General features: G+C 36.0%; 4 protein-coding genes across 5 annotated transcripts in view; all 4 read right to left on the reverse strand.

Moving 5' to 3' along the window:
* Positions 1-547: 547 nt before the first annotated feature.
* LOC107002610 (30S ribosomal protein S9, mitochondrial) lies at positions 548-5,946 on the reverse strand. Of its 2 annotated transcripts, none has more exons than XM_015200695.2 (4): positions 5,282-5,946; positions 3,848-4,288; positions 1,280-1,360; positions 548-1,095 (listed from the first exon to the last, which is right to left on the reverse strand). In XM_015200695.2, the coding sequence occupies exons 1-4, from the start codon at positions 5,823-5,825 to the stop codon at positions 1,004-1,006; spliced, it is 1,158 nt and encodes a 385-aa protein (XP_015056181.1). In that variant the 5' UTR covers positions 5,826-5,946; the 3' UTR covers positions 548-1,003. The 2 variants fall into 2 exon arrangements, 1 of the variants encoding a protein (XP_015056181.1); XR_003574846.1 differs by having other exon boundaries at positions 1,058-1,095; positions 3,797-4,288.
* A 3,833-nt stretch (positions 5,947-9,779) lies between these two features.
* Positions 9,780-12,190, reverse strand: LOC107002740 (U3 small nucleolar RNA-associated protein 18 homolog). The gene is made up of 2 exons (XM_015200894.2): positions 12,072-12,190; positions 9,780-11,693 (listed from the first exon to the last, which is right to left on the reverse strand). Exon 2 carries the CDS (start codon positions 11,673-11,675, stop codon positions 10,008-10,010), a length of 1,668 nt encoding a protein of 555 aa, XP_015056380.1. The 5' UTR covers positions 11,676-11,693; positions 12,072-12,190; the 3' UTR covers positions 9,780-10,007.
* Positions 12,191-13,275: 1,085 nt separating this feature from the next.
* Positions 13,276-15,375, reverse strand: LOC107031995. Its single transcript, XM_015233535.2, has 3 exons — positions 15,261-15,375; positions 13,774-13,895; positions 13,276-13,696 (listed from the first exon to the last, which is right to left on the reverse strand). Exons 2-3 carry the CDS (start codon positions 13,865-13,867, stop codon positions 13,560-13,562), a joined length of 231 nt encoding a protein of 76 aa, XP_015089021.1. The 5' UTR covers positions 13,868-13,895; positions 15,261-15,375; the 3' UTR covers positions 13,276-13,559.
* Positions 15,376-15,811: 436 nt separating this feature from the next.
* The window catches only part of LOC107031993 (zinc finger AN1 and C2H2 domain-containing stress-associated protein 11), a 4,433-nt gene continuing 3,315 nt past the window's right edge, over positions 15,812-16,929 (reverse strand). Inside the window, exon 2 of the mRNA XM_015233534.2 lies at positions 15,812-16,833. Within this exon, the coding sequence (XP_015089020.1) occupies positions 16,114-16,833 (720 nt within the window). The 3' untranslated portion in view covers positions 15,812-16,113. The remainder of the gene's footprint in view (positions 16,834-16,929) is intronic.

Genomic DNA, 16,929 nt, shown 5'->3' on the forward strand with positions numbered 1-16,929 from the left:
TTATGATTCAATAGATCACAATAAGACAGCAAAAAAATAGTGATAATATTTCATCTATGAAAATGATGATTTAATTTATTAACCAGGAGTCAAAATTCAACATCTAAAATTAATACAATATTTTATTTTATTTTTATTTCTAATTATTATTTTTATCTAGTCCACGGATCAACCTAAATGCACCTTGCTCAAGCCTCAGGGCCAAAAGATACCGCTCAACCATATCAAATTACGAGCCTAGTCCATAGGAACCATAAGAAACACTACAATAATAAGTACAAGAACCAGTACATTATCTTATCTTTTGGTTTATAACCAATGTATCAATAATATAACCAATCTTCCTTCTCTGGAGAATTGACAACACGAACTCATGACATGGAGTTGAGTATTGCAAGCCACGAAAAGACTTCAATAAACCTTACTCTTACCTTACGGAGGTTGTATTCGTGTCTAACCACTGTAGACGAATCAAAACAGCACAACAGCCATAACACAGGGGTCTGCCCATCTTACAGAAAGTTTACATATTTAGCCAGAAATAAAGTTGCAAAAACAGCAAAGAATCAACATAACTTATCAAAGACATGAGTAGCTACTTTTATCCATTTGGATCATGTATCCTTTCATAATCGAATCATTGATACAAGACAACACCCAATAATTGCACAAACAGAGAGAAGAAAAAAACTTAGTACTATCGAACTACCACACAACTACTCGACAGGAAAGTGAGACCAAACATCTTGATCAAGTGTAGGAGCGAATATCCTCAGTCAAAACTTGAAAATGTAATTTTGGCGGGGAAAGCAAGTCTCTAACAACAAAATAGGCAAGCATCCTAAAAGGCTAAAGCTCAGGCAACTCGGATTATTCTGGGCAATAAATTTTGTATACTCGTGCCATAAATAAACAATGGCTTCAAATGGAAAACTATGTGATTGATGCCAACTCTTTTGGGATGCAAATTGCTGCAATATCCAAGTGTTAGTACCATAACAGATCAACGCTTGACCCATTGGTAGCTCTTTCTTGCTTTTGCTTTACCAGGTTTTTTCCTCTCCACAACTCTTGAGTCTCTCGTCAAGTAGCCACCTGCAAAGACAATGATAAGCAGCTTTGATCATACAATTTACATATGTTTGGGATGCAAAACATGTGCAAGCTCGATTGCAACTGTGGCATTATAACAATTACCAACATATACATCTTTGAACTTAACATTATAGGAAAGATAACACTTAGGTGAGGCAGTACATGTAGCAACAGTAAGTATTACCTTCTCTGAGGGGAGGTCGCAACTCTGGGTCCCAATTCTGCAATGCCCTGCTGATGCCGAGCTGAATTGCACCAACTTGACCTGATTTGAGCATGTCAATTATCCAAAACCACATATAGAAAAAATTTTAAGGCAAACTTTTGAGAGTTCAAAAAACATCAACTTAATGTTAAAATAAAGAACACTCTACCCGCACTGAGTTGGGAAGAAAGAAGTCCATATTCCTACCTAATTCTGGAAATATAAGTAGTTCATTTCTATCTTCTTTTTGTTATTGGGAATGACGGAGAGGGAGCATGATAAAATCATGAAGGCATACATAGACCAATACCAATCACGTAACCTTTTTTGTCAAATAAGCAGGACCCAACAAAGGTAAAAGGTTGATACTATCATTAAATATTTGCCAAATAAGAAAATGTGTCATTCTTTTGGGGACTAACTAAAAAGGAAAGTACGTCAAACAAAATTGAGACAGAGGGAGTAGTCATTTAAACCCCAATAGCTTAAGGGAATAGTCAAGCGGATTTCTCACTTATTTTCTCTTCGGCTTCACAGTTTTCATGATTATTAGTTCAGGGATCACTCTCTAAAGTAAGGTCATACTATTCACCAAACTAGATGAAGCAAGTATAAAGTTAATCTACAAAGCACTCACAACTAAAAGCATAACATCATAATGGACAATCTGATAAGAAGAAAGCAGTTCAAAATACAACTACAAGAGAAAAAATTTCCAAGTTTTAAAACATTAAAAGATATTTCATGCATTTCAAAACATGAAAAAAACATTTCACACAGTAAAAAAGGGAAGTTTTTCAGTCAAGTGGACATTTTGGCCTTTTCTTCATGCTACTCAATATCATATCACCTCTAAATCTTTTATTTGGAGATTTTGGGGTACAACATACTCGTGCTAAGTTAAAGAGAGTACAAAAGAGAGTGAGAGAGTGTGTGTGTGTGAGAGAGAGAGAGAGATGAAGGTGAACAAGGCATGAGGTATAGGCCTAATGAGCAAGGAGCAGAGAATACATTTTTTTCTTTACCATCTTTCACTTTCCTTAAATTCACAGGCTCAGAGAAATGGCTCCCAAGCTGCTGATTCTTAAAATACATGAAAGAAGAAAAATGGTCTGTCCCTATACTGCAGTATCAAGTGCGGCCTCCCAGATGAGGTAAAAATGTTTAATCAATCCAAAAACTGGGAGGAATTGTTCAAGGATCCTTGAACTCTCTATGGTGAAATGAAATGGTTGGAGTCAATGTGTGTATCGGACACTATCGGTAAAATTTGCACTTTGTTTACAAAACATTCATCAAGCATGAGGAAGAGAGAGAAAAGAAGGAAAGAAAGAGGAGTTCTGAAATCAAAAGAAATTCATTATGTGAAAACGCATAATTTAGCTTCCAGAAATATGGATATTACACAACAACTTAGTTATTGCTAGTGTTGAAGGATAGCTCTTAAAGCGGAAAACTGAAACTTCTGTAAGGATTTAATCTTTTGCAAGAACCACTGAATGATCCCTCGGAAAATCGTAGGAACTCTCACCTTGAGAGAACCTGCCATTGGATCCATTAGACAAGCATATTTGTGTGGACCATAAAAGAAGCTTCGAAATAGATCAGCCACATCAGTGCACCAAAAAATGAACTACTAGGTGAAATGATGGTTGGAGAAGCCAGCAACTCCTTCCATAGAAGCTGTGTTAAGAAAAACAACATGATTGAAGCAGAAGGGAGCAACACTAATTTATCTAAAGGTGTTCTACTACCCAGCTCAGACATCTGCTGTGGAACATACTATAGCAGATTCTCCATCATATGGAAGCTTTACGGCTGAAAAACAGATCCTAAAGAAAAAGGTGGAGAAAGATGGAGAAGAGATCAAGAAAGTGGTATTGACAACTTCAGTTAGAAGATCAAATATAGTTAGAAGATCAAGTCGACTCGAGATCGTGTTGGCATGTCTCCTTGAATGAGTATCTACTGTGTTAGTTTTTGTTTGTCTAGTGGAAACAACATCTCCGTTGTTTCATGTTCTTTCGTCTTCTTTCAGATCAAATTCTAAGGATTATGTAGTTGTGTATCAAGTGCAAAGGCTTATAAATTGTAGCAAATGACTGATCTTAACTTCCAATGGAGGATTCAACTATCTTAATAAAAAAAAAACAAATTTATAGAGCATGAGGTATAGGCCTAACAGTTTAAAGGACAGTCTGATTCATAACACACTGTTGAGATTTCCTATATTTTCCTTAAGGAGTACATTGAAATTCATGTCAAACAAAAAAACAATGGCTCCGACTCCTACATAAAAAACAGGTGGTCTTAATGCAGTTGTCGAAACTACGCAGTAGCCAAAACCTCCTACTTTTGCATCTCCTTGTTTGATTCCATTCTAGACTGCACCCAGTAATACATACAAGCAAGAAAACTTCATAAGGAAATGAGTATTTTCTTAAAGATAAATTGTCAGCAAGTATTATCAGATTAGAGGGCAGAAAAAGAAATTACTGGTAAAGGTACCGACGAGTGCAACTCATCAGCATGCATACTGCTGCTTACCTGACACACCCCCTCCTTTTACAGTACATCTCACATCCCACATGCCCAATGTCTTAGTTTCAGTAAAAGGTCGAAGAAGAACAGCCCGGTGATCAAGCATTGGGAAGTATACGTCAAACTCTTTGTCATTCACCATAAATTTCCCACCACCTGGTTCAACCCAAACACGGGCTATACTACACTTCCTCCTTCCAGTCCCATAAGCCCTTCCCTTTTCATCTACTTGTTTGACTCTTGCCTTGGCTACTTCCTCTTGTTTTTGGCGCTCTATGTCAGCTCTGCTTGACTTCCTAGTATTCTTTTCATAACGCATATCTTCGATTTCACTTAAAGGAGGAAGTCCTTTAATGCCATCCAGGTCCTTCAGCGCAAGCAAACTGTCCATCATTTCATCCGTGATTCCAGATGCCGCTATTAGATCCCCAAATGCACGATTAGGGCCTGGAACCAAAGGCACTTGTTAAGAAAATTCTCGAAACAGGATTAAGGAATGATTGTTGCAATGAGAAGAGGTGCAGTATAATATTTTGCATAACCAGAGCGAGAGCATGTACTGGCCACCCCTGACATCCCTCCAACTTCCCCAGGGATATTCTTTCTAAAAATCTCTAACCTAGCGAAATTAAAATGCACTTGATGGGAGATAATTTTTATTGTCAAGTTAACTATAACACAGACTAACCTAATCAGAAAATAGCCACAAAGCCTAGAACATGATCAAGAAATATCAAGTTCCCCAAACATCAAAAGCACAATGGAGTCAAAAAATCGTTATTTCAAATAAAAAAGAAAATTGGATCAAACTCATTAGATTATGCACTAAAAACTTGACTAACACAATAGGATAGGAAATATAATCAAGCCAGTCATACAGTAACTGCCACTTGGTTTGGGAAATTGTTGTCAGGTTTTGGAAAGTTAAAAATGTTTACTGCTTGACCATTTGAGATTGTACTTAAACTATCCGATAAAGCTTAAGTTGAAAACTCAAATTTGTTATTATTGACACCAATAAGTCAAAGCCTGATTCGGTGATACTCTCCAGCCACGATAAGTATGAGAGAGCAATTTGCACCTACAAAAGACTGGAGTTCCTAGCCTACCTCAAATTCTATACTCTAGAAAACATGACAGATTAGCCTAGTCATTTGCTACTCAACAGAGACGAGACGCCACCTAATATAAACAAATCAAAGGAAACATTAAAGCATAAGGGTGCCTTTTCACAGTGATGTTTGGATTAAGAGAATAGCTGAAAAGTTGACACCTTTGCAAGAAAAATAAGCTAAAATTACCTTGAGAGAGCATGACAATTTAGGCTAATCACTACTCAACAAATAATACTGAAATGAGAGTAAACATGAGACTTCACAACCAAACTATAAAGCACAAATCTCTCAACCTGTAATATGGTAAGTATCGCCTAAAAACTACCTTTAAGAACCCCAGTAAGAACTTGTTCTTCCAATTCAAGCAGCTTTTTCTCCTCAGCACTCTGTATTGTAGCCTCCTCTTCAGAACCCATCAGTTCACTTTCTACCTTAACATCTTCTCCGATATCAAACACCCGTTCTCCTTCCCCTTCCGCATCAAAACTCCAAGGTTTATACCCTTCAGCAGTAGCCCAAATCTCCTCCCCACCACCAACACCATCCTTCACTTGACCAGCTTCCTTAAACACATCACCACTCTCTTCTTCTACATTACCCCAAGACACATCATCCTTTCCTATTCCCTCGACACTTTCTGAGTCTTCGTTGAACACTGATTGCTCGGTTTCAGAAGAGAGTTTCCAGAAATCAGGATCCGAATTTCTGCCATTACTGTTGTTATTGTTGTTGTTGTTACGCGTGGAGAAGAAATGGGGGAACAAATATGGTTTAGGGGAAATGGGTTTAGGGTTTATGAAGTGGGTTTTGGGAGAAATTAGGGTTAACAGCCGGAGATGTGAGGATTTGGAGATGAAACGAGAGAGCATTGTGAACACAAACAGAGGAAGAGGAGAAGCTTGAATTGTTACAAGTCTGAATTTGACTGCTTATGGTAGGGAAGACAAAGGTGATGCTTCTAATGGTTGTACTTAGTGCAATTGGTTTTTACAAGTGCTATGCAATTTACCCTACTAAAAGAAAATAATTATAATAAGCTCTATTGGTTATTATAATTAAAAGGAATTCCTAGTTAAAATGTCACTATTAAATAAAAATAAAATATGATAATATTGAGATATTAAACAATAATTAAAATGAAAAATGAAAAAATGTTAAGTGATATTCATCTCTTCGCAATGTTTTGATATGTTATTTTAGTTATTCAGGTATTTTTTTTATTTCTACGAAGGAAAAAGAACTACTAAGGATTTTTAAGAAGAATTATGAGGTTAATAGTGTTAATGGAGAAATTTGATACATAATGAAGTGAATGAGATAGTAGAAAGCGAGTGAGAGTGTCAATGAATCATAAATATATGTGAATGATAATACATGACATGCATCCCACATTCATTATGTATATAGGGAGAAAGACGAACGAGAAAGATAGTATATTTCAGATACATGTATATCACACTGGATATATGTATCTAGATCCCAAATTTTCAAATAATTTGAAATACAAAACATTGAAAGAGGCACGCAAGCAAATTAGTGTATCCTAATTTATGTAAATCACTCTGGAATACAATACATTAAGAACAAATTATACATAATCCTATGGCGAAGTGGATATAATGTAATTTTGAAAACTAAAGTAACAACATGAAATTAGGCCTTAACTAATAGATTTTGTGTTGTTTATCCATCAAGGAACGTTCACATCTACCCACTCAAAAATAACTTAATTACGCTCAAATAACTATAATTTGTTAATTACAATTCGTAACTACATGTTATAGGGAGGAGAGAGGCAAAGAGTGAGAGAGGCGAATATATATGTATATCTGGCAAATCATTGTATATATGTAACTGATATACATATGTATTTGTATATTTGTCGAATGAGATTTGGAATAGGGAGGAGAGAAACAAACGAGATCAGAAGAGGGAGGAGAGAAGTGAGCAAGAGAGGGCGGAGAGTTGAGAGAGGCGAATTATATATGTATATAGGTCATGTAATTGTATATACGTAATTGATATACATATGTATTTGTATATATGGCGAGAGAGATTGAGAGATGGAGAAAAGAGGCAAGCGAGATTTTGAGAGAGAGGAGAAATGTCAAAGAGTGGAGAGAGACTAATTATATTTATATATATGTGATGTATAATTTGTATATGTATAAAAGAGGACGAGTGACATAATTAAAACAAAAATTAAGTTGTAACCTATAATTAATTCAAACTATAGCTATATTAGCTAGTGAACTAGTATATGTTTGTTTTTTCGCGTAATTTTTCCTTGTCTAAATAAGAGACATTTGCCTAAATCAACCGGACCCATGGACATATAGAGTGACTGTTGGGCCAAGGCCCAATCAATCATCCTGGATCCGAATAACCGAAACTGCAAAACCCATACTTATAGCAAAAAATCAAATATTCCCATATGGTCGCGCCATTTTCAAAATCAAAGAAACAAAATCAACGTTTTTCTCTCAAGGAACAATGAAAGAAGCATTTCCCAGTAATGGTGAACGTGAAGTTGCTTCTGCTCTCCTCCTTCTCTCAGCCATATCTTCATCTCCTCTACCAAAGTAAGTCAAATTCGAACTCGAAACAAACAATTCAATTCAATTTTCAGTGACAGAGTTGTTATTGATTACTGATCAGCTTCTGTGTTTTCTGAGGTGTATTGCAGAAGCGACTGCATAACCGGTAATTCACACAAGGTAGCTCTGAGTAATTCAAATTCAAAAAGCAAATCCAAAGTTTCCTCGATTTTGACCACTGTTGATTGCTCGTTCATGGAGAATCGATCACAATCTCGTCACATGAAGATGATTGCCACTTTTTGTGATCAGACAATGAAGCTTAAGGTGATGATTTCATATATTTGCTTTTAAGCTTCTATTGTGCTTTTGTGTTTTGTTGAACTCGATCTGTTGCAAGTTTTTATGATCTGAAAAATGAAGTACATATGGAGAATAGCTTAGTACTAATTTTTTATGAATCTCTATTATTTCAATATGGAACTTGAATCGAACATTATAGCTCTAATGAAACTACTGAAAGTACTTTTGTGAAAAGTTTGATGCATTCTGTTGCAGTCTCTGAGAAAATGATCTGTTAGATTTGAATTCGCTATCTTCTGTGGTTGATTAAACATTCATACGATGATACTTTTAATTTTCATTGCTTCAGATGGTAGATTTTTTATTCTGAATTGATTGCTTAGAGTTTTTAATTTCATTCTTCCGATCTACGAAGTTGCATTACCCTGTTTCTGAGTTTTAGGATTTTAAAATATTAATGCTTATTGTGATTCATTTTTCTTAAGAGTATTTTACTATCATTACTCTGTTCCTGAGTTTTAGGTTTTGAAAATATTGATGCTTATTGGGATTCATTTTTCTCTCTATGTTACTTTCCGAATTGTAACGATTAAAAAGTGAATCATTCTTTCTCCTAATACTTCTGAATTAGTTTCATCACTCTAATTTCACCTAAAGGCGAACAGAACAATCAAATATCTCTTTTTCAAATCATAAAAATAGTTATCAGATCTTTGCATTTCAGATTTACATTGGAGACTTTCGCAGGTTGTTAGACAAGAGCTTCTTCATTTCGACTGCCGGAAAATGAGCTCAGGCAAGCCAGCATCGGCTACCACTTCTCAGACAACATTTTGTAGGTCCGCTGTGGTTTCAGCCTCATCTTCGTCTTGTGTGTTGGTGCGGTCTTATCATTTTCCTTTTCAATAGGAATTCATCCATTTTATATACAACCATTGCAAAGAAGTAAAAACGTATCTTCAAATTACTTTGCATTGTTGTTACAGGGAAATTCACCATGACTTATTATGGCAGCAAATCACTCGTCATGGCAGCAATCACTCTCCAACTGTTTGAGCAAAATTTTCAGCTTCTTTCCATCTTCTTTTGCTGCAGATAACAAGTAGACACCTCTGAAACAGGGGTGAATCAAGTTACTTATTCATATGGAACAGACAATTTTGATACTAAAGCGCTCGAATGATTATATAGCAAGATGAAGTTTAGCTCCCCAGATTCCTGACCAGGTATGCTCATTGTTAGCATAAGAAAATGTGAAATTGTTTTTTTTATCTCTTTCACCCGATCTGGTAATATCAGAGAAATGCATCTTTGAGATGTTTCGAAAACATGTTATCATCTATGTTCATATATATTAATGCTGTGGATTAATTGTCTTTACCATTCTGGAGTAGATGTTATAAAATTTTGTTATCTAGGACCATTTGGCTATCAAATTGGTCAAAATTTATGCAAGGAGCAAGTGTACCAAGAAAAATTAACCAAGCTGATCTTTTCTTTCAATTAATTCAAGATTGTTTAACTCCATTTGTTTTTTTGCTAGCATATAACAGCATTGATTCTTGCTGATAATTTAAGTAAAGTGATCTTACTTAACATTGATTCATGATATTAAGGAGGTTTCAGAGAAAAACCAGATAACCATAGCTACTTGAATGCTGGTTTAAAAGAGTGGTACGGTTGTGAAATTTCCATGGAGAAACAAATAATAAAAGATGGACACACTTCCAAAATTCCTATTTTGTCCATATACCTATTATGAAAAAAGGTGGGGAGACACTGAACCAAAAATATGAAAATCCAACAACTCAACTCATCTCCATTGCAGAGCTGCTTCATCCTTGCATGGTTTTTGACCCAGTATTCTTCAACCTTCTGCACTCATGTCAACAAAACCATTACCAGAAATGAAGCCAACTAAATGATAAGAGTGACATCTGCAACTTTATGTAAATTGAATTAATGGTAACTGAAACTAGGAACTGGGAAGAATCATTCAGCCCTTTACCACAAACAGGGAAGAGGGCACAAAGTATTCTCTGTCAAAAGTAAAAGAGTACAAAGTCATTTACCAAATCATCTTGTCATACAATGGAAAATACTGTTACATCAGAAAACTGAAAGGAGGAAAAATAAAGCATGCCTTTGAATATCTCATACTACACTAACAAAAACATTTGTGGCTCATAACGCCAACTGTATCCAAACTAACTATGCATCATGGTAATGATGCAACTTGTACAATAACACTTTTCCTGCAGCATTTCCTAGAGCCATGAATCCTCCGTGAGGACTAAAATCCAAGCAGCGAGGATAGTGCACAGCCTGATTTGGAGAGGGCCAGTTTGAAAAAACTGTAAATGATGGAATGTGAACTAGCTTTGAGCTATTTTTCATCATGCCAGAACTGATGGCTAATATTTGAGCATCATGATTAAACTTCATAAAATCCACTTTCGTGGTCAGATTCTCAATTGCCTTGATCGGTCTTCTCTTTCCCCCTAAAAACTCTTGTTTGTTATAGATATTTACGATCCCACTGTCTGAACCAGAAGCAAACAAACTTCCATTTGGCGAAGTGCAAAGAGCAGTACCATTTATGGACCCTTCGTCAACACCTTTGTGAATGCAAGTCCTTGTCCTTAAATCCCAATGGTAAATGTGGCCATCTCCACCAGAGCTCAGTAATTGTTGTCCGTCATCAGAGAATGCCGCTGAGCGGACAGTTCCATTCATTTTTAGTGTCCCAATGAGCTCCTTTGTTTTGGTGGAAACTAGCAAAATATATCCTTCATTACCAAGAAAAGCAATTGTATTTGAATCAGGAGATACCTCAAAACTTTCCAGGCTCTTTTCTTCCCTGCCGACTAGAGGACCTACTTTATCTACACTTGCTTTGACCAAATCTAAGACATGGAAGAACTTCCTTCTTCCTGATATAATAACTTGAGACCCATTGGGTAAGAAAGAAGCCTTTTTAATTGGAAAGCCTTCAAGAAAGATGCTTTGGATCTTTGTATTTCGTTTCCCGTCAATCTGGAAAAATCTGAGTTTTTTATCCAATCCACCAACAAGGAGCAACTGAGAATTCTTGTGGAACTGAACAGAATTTATCGGTGCATTTGAGGGATCAACTGTATTAGCATCAACTAGTCTTGAATATTCAAGAAGCCCCGGCAACAATTTCGTGCGACTTTTGACAACAAGATCTTCATTTGATTGAAGAATATCATCCACCAACTTGACATCCTTGGAACCATAGTCATCAATATGTTTACCTTCCTTGTCAGAATCTTCATCATCAGAACTGTAGTTTCTGCTTTGATAATCAATTTGGGCCCATTCAGTGCCTGGATTAAGTTTAGCATGTTGAGCCCTTAGTCTTTCCACGTATGTAGAACCAGATACAACATCTTCGCCCTCTTCTTTCCTCAGCTTCCTCAATCTGTTCACACTTGCTAATTTTATACTAGCCTTCTCTTCTTCATCATCTACCCACACAGGTTTCCGCTCTTTCTCCACTTCTATGATCCCTTCTTGCACTAGCTGTGCATCTCCCTCATAAACAGACAATGCACTATCGGCAGCCCGGTCCACAAAGAACATAGCAGAATCATTTCCGCCATCATCTCGCTTTTCATCGTCATCATCCTTCCCGAAACCAACAGGGTTATACAAGGATCCAAACAATAAGTTCTCAAGCTTCTCCATTTCCTGCTTATCCTTGATTTCTACTTCTTTATTCTCTTCATTGTGCTCTTTCTTTCTCTTCCTATTAATTTTTTTCTCACTTTCTTCCTTCCCTTCACCTTTCGTCTTCCTTTTAGACTTTTCATCCCCGATTGAATGAGTAATATTCTGTGATATTAAGCTCGACATTTCCCAAATATCCTATCACTGCAAATACAGGGTGACTCCAAATTATTAAACTCAAATTGGAGAACTTATTAAACCTAAAAAAGGCAATGCAAGTACTTGACAGCAGTTCATTCGAACCAACAAAGAAAAATCAGCTTTAGATAATCAGAAAAAAAAAGAGACAGGAATACATATCAATTTATTTTTTTCTTTTCCAACTTCCACCAATTCCACCAACTACAACAAAGAAAACAATTGAACTGAAGATAATAAACAAAATGATTATCACATAGCCAAACTTTTAATGTTTACATTCAACAATCACAGAAGTTGATGCAAAAAACATTAAAGAATCGAAGAAAAGAAAGAAAGAAAAGAAAAACAAAGGAAAATAGACAATTTAGCAGAAACTGTTACCTGAAACGAGGTGTTTTGCTTCTTTTTGTTCTACTGAGGAACGAGAGTTCTGGGAGGAATTAATTGAAACTAGGGCAAACAATTATACAGGGGCCGGCCGTTTGGGCCTAAAATTTGGGCTAATGTGAATTATAAGTACAACACGTATTGCATCTTGCAGTATGATAACCAAAAAAAATAATTCAATTAATTGGCACTAATAAATAGCCAATTAACAAAAACAACCCTTATTAACGGATGGACTATTTTTTGTACCTGAATTTAAGTATTTTGATAAGGCGTTAAATCAAAGTGAATAATGATATTTGAAAATTCAAGTTGTGTTTTATTATGACTACATATTAAAGATGTATTTTGAATTTTTGTGATGATTACTCTTTTTAAAACTTCTTATTACATTTAGTTAGTCTAAACAATGATGATCTATTTCTTAATCATCGTTAGGAGTGTTCAAGCTAAATAAAAGATGGGAAAATTGTATATAATAACAAACTAATAACCTAAAATAAATGGAATAGCTAGGGTTTGATTTAATTGTGCTCCATAGCAAACGTTAGCTAAAATTTGCCAGCGTCTCTCTCCCAGAAATCTCGCTCGCCACTCTCCATTCTCGCTCGCCTCTCTCGCTTTATACACAGAACTGTATAATTCTGTTTCTGTTTTGTATAAAGCGAGAGAAAAACATATATCTTCTTGCTATACACTTAATATTGCAGCGAAATAGGCAGGGAATTATACAATTGCAGTGAAATAGGATAGCGAATTATACAATTGCAGCGAAATAGGCCAGCGAATTATACAATTTAGGCCAGCAAATTATACACTTGTATATGTATAGCGAATTATACAGTTTTATGTTTGCTATGGAGCGCAATTATGCAAAGTTTGCTATAGCATACAAATATGAATTTTTTATTTGCTATATGTGAAAGTTGCCCATAAAAGATTTGAACCAAACCCAAAAACACACTAGGTAATGACTACATCTTCCTTCATAAATTAGAAAGGCATAGCCAAGACTGGCATTATCCCAACGTGGAAACAACGGGTGTGACCTATTGAACAATCATGTGGTAAAAAAATACGAGGTGATTCTTCCTATCTGTCCTAGCCTTTTGTTGTCCCTTTGGAAAGTAGAAACATCCGATTACAAAAGAGAAAAACACACATATACATATTTCTGGTAGATGAACTCTCTCCTACATATACAATGTAACATAAGATCTAAAACACACGGGTATTCCCATCTTACATAAATTTATCATTTTAGCCAGAAATAAAGCTGCAAAGAGGGCTGAGAATCAACATAACAAGTTAAAAGACACAAGTAGCTACTTTTATCCATTTGATCATGTATCCTTTCAAGATTAACAGTCGATTCACTGATAGAAGACATAACACCCGTAGCTGCACAAGCAGAAACAAACGTTTATTACAATCGAACTACCACACAACTACTCGAAAGGAAACAGAGACCAAACATCTTAATCAAGACTTGACAATGTAGTTTTGGCGGCTGATAGGGTTCATGACCACTGGGGGACCAGCAGTGCGAGGCCATGCCTGGAATTTTTTGTCAGTCTCCTTCCACCATTCGTTGTTTGCAACAGTATGTGGAGTAGTACCTGTATGAACGACATGAGTGCCTGTAAGCACAACCAAATTGAAAATTGAAGTAAACCAATAAATAATTTGTACTTGCCTCCAAACACCTTCTTGTCTGCAATAACAACATCACAAACATATGCAACTGCAAATGATGCCAACACTGAACCAACAATGTACTTTGTTGCCATTCTTGAACTCCAACAGCTAAAAGATTACCTAAAACACAGTGAGACAGTAATTTGAGTGCTTTAAGAATAGAAAGGCCTTGGGCCCTTGAAACTCCACTTCAAAAGAACAACAAACTCATGGCGATATCCAGTTGATTTCAGTGCAGCAAAAGATGGTAATAAAATGCTGTCACTGCATTTGATTTGAAGAAATTAAAAAATTTTAATATCGTAATATCAAGATCTACAAGGATGATTCTTTACCCACATTCATTAGCTCTATAATGTAGTGACGCATTGATGTTACAGGTTACGGAAATTGGAATGAACACATGAATCATTTTGAGAACTTTAGTTTCTAGCACATGATATACCATATGGACAGACAACTAAAGAGTTATATGTTAGAACAATGTTTGGTTCAGGAAAAGAGAGGCGAATGGTAGTGTGGGTGGTAAAACTGTTGATTTATTTCTCTGGAAAGGTATTCACACTTCCCGTCATGTTGTTTGGTACATCTGACAGGAAAGTAAGAGAACATTATATCCTTCTTTCCCCCTAAGTTAAAAGGTGTTGTGTAACCCTGGTATCTTACCTAACCAAATAAAGGGAAATAGCCATTGTCCCTGTCCTAAACCCCTACTTTTCCAACCCGACAAACAAAATGTAAGTCAGCACCTAATATGAGAACAAAGTATGATGATAATTCAAAACCTATGTTGCTCAGATTCTTCAAAAATGTCGACAGGTGTGTGTGTGATTCTCCAAAAGTAATGTGAGTATGTGACAGAGGTGCGACATCAAAAGTGATGAGTCTGTGCAACTTAGTTCAAAAATACTTAAACTCGTGCACATTCACAACTTACTTGTAGTTGACCCTAGGAGAAAAAAATAATCAAAAACACAAGAACCTAATAAGAAAATAACTTCACAACAAGATCAACACATTCACATTCTTTTGCCATTTCTACTAACATGCCTTAAGAACACCGGGAGTTCATTGCTTATCATAAAGAGTTCACCTAATATTATCACCTAGACAGTCTCATTTTTTATCCAAAAAAAAAGCTTATCTTTTTCCTCTTTTTTAGTTCAAAGGCCTTAGTTCAAGTCCAACAAAATCAAATATTTACTCAATGAAGAAAAATTCTTTGTAGATCCATACTCCCAATATCTATCAAGTTTCTGTAAGCAATTTTAGAAAATACTTCCAAAAAAAATAGAAGCTAAAATGAACTTTTAGCCAATTCAACATACAATAAATGAAGATCCTTTGGAAGTAATTTCAAGAAGCTTTAGCAATTTCATACCAACATTTTACTCATCGAAGAAATAATCAATAGCACAAATCCTCTTAATAATAAAAAAAATAGAAAATTCACTTGCAGAAATTAAAGAGGAATTAGGAGCTTACCAGGATGAGCTTGGGGTGGGAGAATTGATAATGAGTGTTATTTGCTCAAATGTTCTAGAAATTTGAAGTGGATAGTGTTAAATACGACGCCGTTCGACTGGACTCTAGTAAGTCTTGTTTTAAACTAAAAAAACATATAATTTTTTTGGATAAGTTATTCTAATTATTTCACAATTTTAAAATGCACATACTCACGTTTTTTAATATCCTAATAAAATGAACATATCACTTAAGCTTATATTTGTGTAGAGTTTTATAGTAGAGAAGATGTAAACATTTGATTTTAAAGTAGAATATGTATCTACAAATAAAAAGTTAAAGTATGTATCTACAATTAAATCATATTATAAAGGTGTTTATGACTCGTTTGATAGGAGAGACATGGAATAACTAATCTCAAAATTAATTTTAGAATGAATTTATACCATATTTGTTGTGATAAAATCGTGGAATAACTTATCCCCAATTAGTTATCTCGAGATTGTAGTGCTATTTTTATTCCACGAATATGAAATAACAATCTCAAAATAATTAATCTTGAGTACTTATTCCCAACCAAATCAGCTCTAGTGTAATTTATCTTAAGAAACAAAAAGAGTTTACGAGCAATTCCTTTTCAAGTGAACAATGATATGATACTCATAGATTTCTAAACACATAACATCTCGAACCCCATGAACACAAGAATTTCTTTTCTCAGAGTCAGACCACGCCTTATAACGAAAGGAGAAGGAAGGCCAATTCAACCCCCCCCCCACCTCACCACCAAAAGAACAATGCAACAGTGAAATTCTCAAATTTAATGATTAAAAAAATAACAAGGCTTCAATTTCCTTCTTTACATTGACCTCCCTTATGCCTTTGAAGTTCCTTTATGTTCCCTTTCAACATGTTCTACAAGGGACACTGGATCGCGAAAGCCTTTACTACATCTTGGGCAGACATCGACTGTCAAGTTCATGACATCGTTTTTTTCATGGACTTTTTGTACGTGGCTCACGAGAGCTGTGACTGAAGAGAATCTAAGGGTGCATTGCGGGCATTGCTCAACTTGCCTGTTAGCACTCCCACTATGGTTTGTGGCATTGCTGCTTTGGCCCCTTCCGCTGCCTAATTTTGCCATTCCAGCTTCAGCTGCCTTGAAGAATGATGAGGCCCAACTAGAGGATGACGTGGCTGGAGCTTTATTGGGCTCGTCATTTCTACTGCCAGTGCGAAAGTTCATAAAGGGGAATGCTGCTTCTGGTTTCTTACGTCCAGGACATTTGTGATCAGGTCCAAAACGATGCTTCAAACAATGATCTACAGTACACTCCCGACATTTGATTGTGTTTGAGAAAGTCAAGAACTCTCTGCAGCCAGGTACAGGACATTTTCTTTTCTTTGTGGCTTTTTCGTAGTTTGATGGATCACAATCTGTGTTTACATGTGATTCCCAAGTTATATTTGGGTCTTCGTCAGGAATAAGGTGTACTCCTTTTGCACAGAGTGGGCAAACAACCACAGTAACATCATTCTTGTTCGCTGTCGGACAGTGGTGTCTATTATAGCTCCGATGCTCTAGACAATAAACCTGCCAAGTTTCATTACCCACATTAAGCCCCTTTTAGATCTACTAGAGGGGTTTGGGGAGGGAAGAGTGTAAGCAGACCTAACCCCCCCCCCCCCC

This window comes from Solanum pennellii, chromosome 10 (genome assembly GCF_001406875.1).
Source record: "Solanum pennellii chromosome 10, SPENNV200".
Lineage (NCBI taxonomy): Eukaryota > Viridiplantae > Streptophyta > Magnoliopsida > Solanales > Solanaceae > Solanum > Solanum pennellii.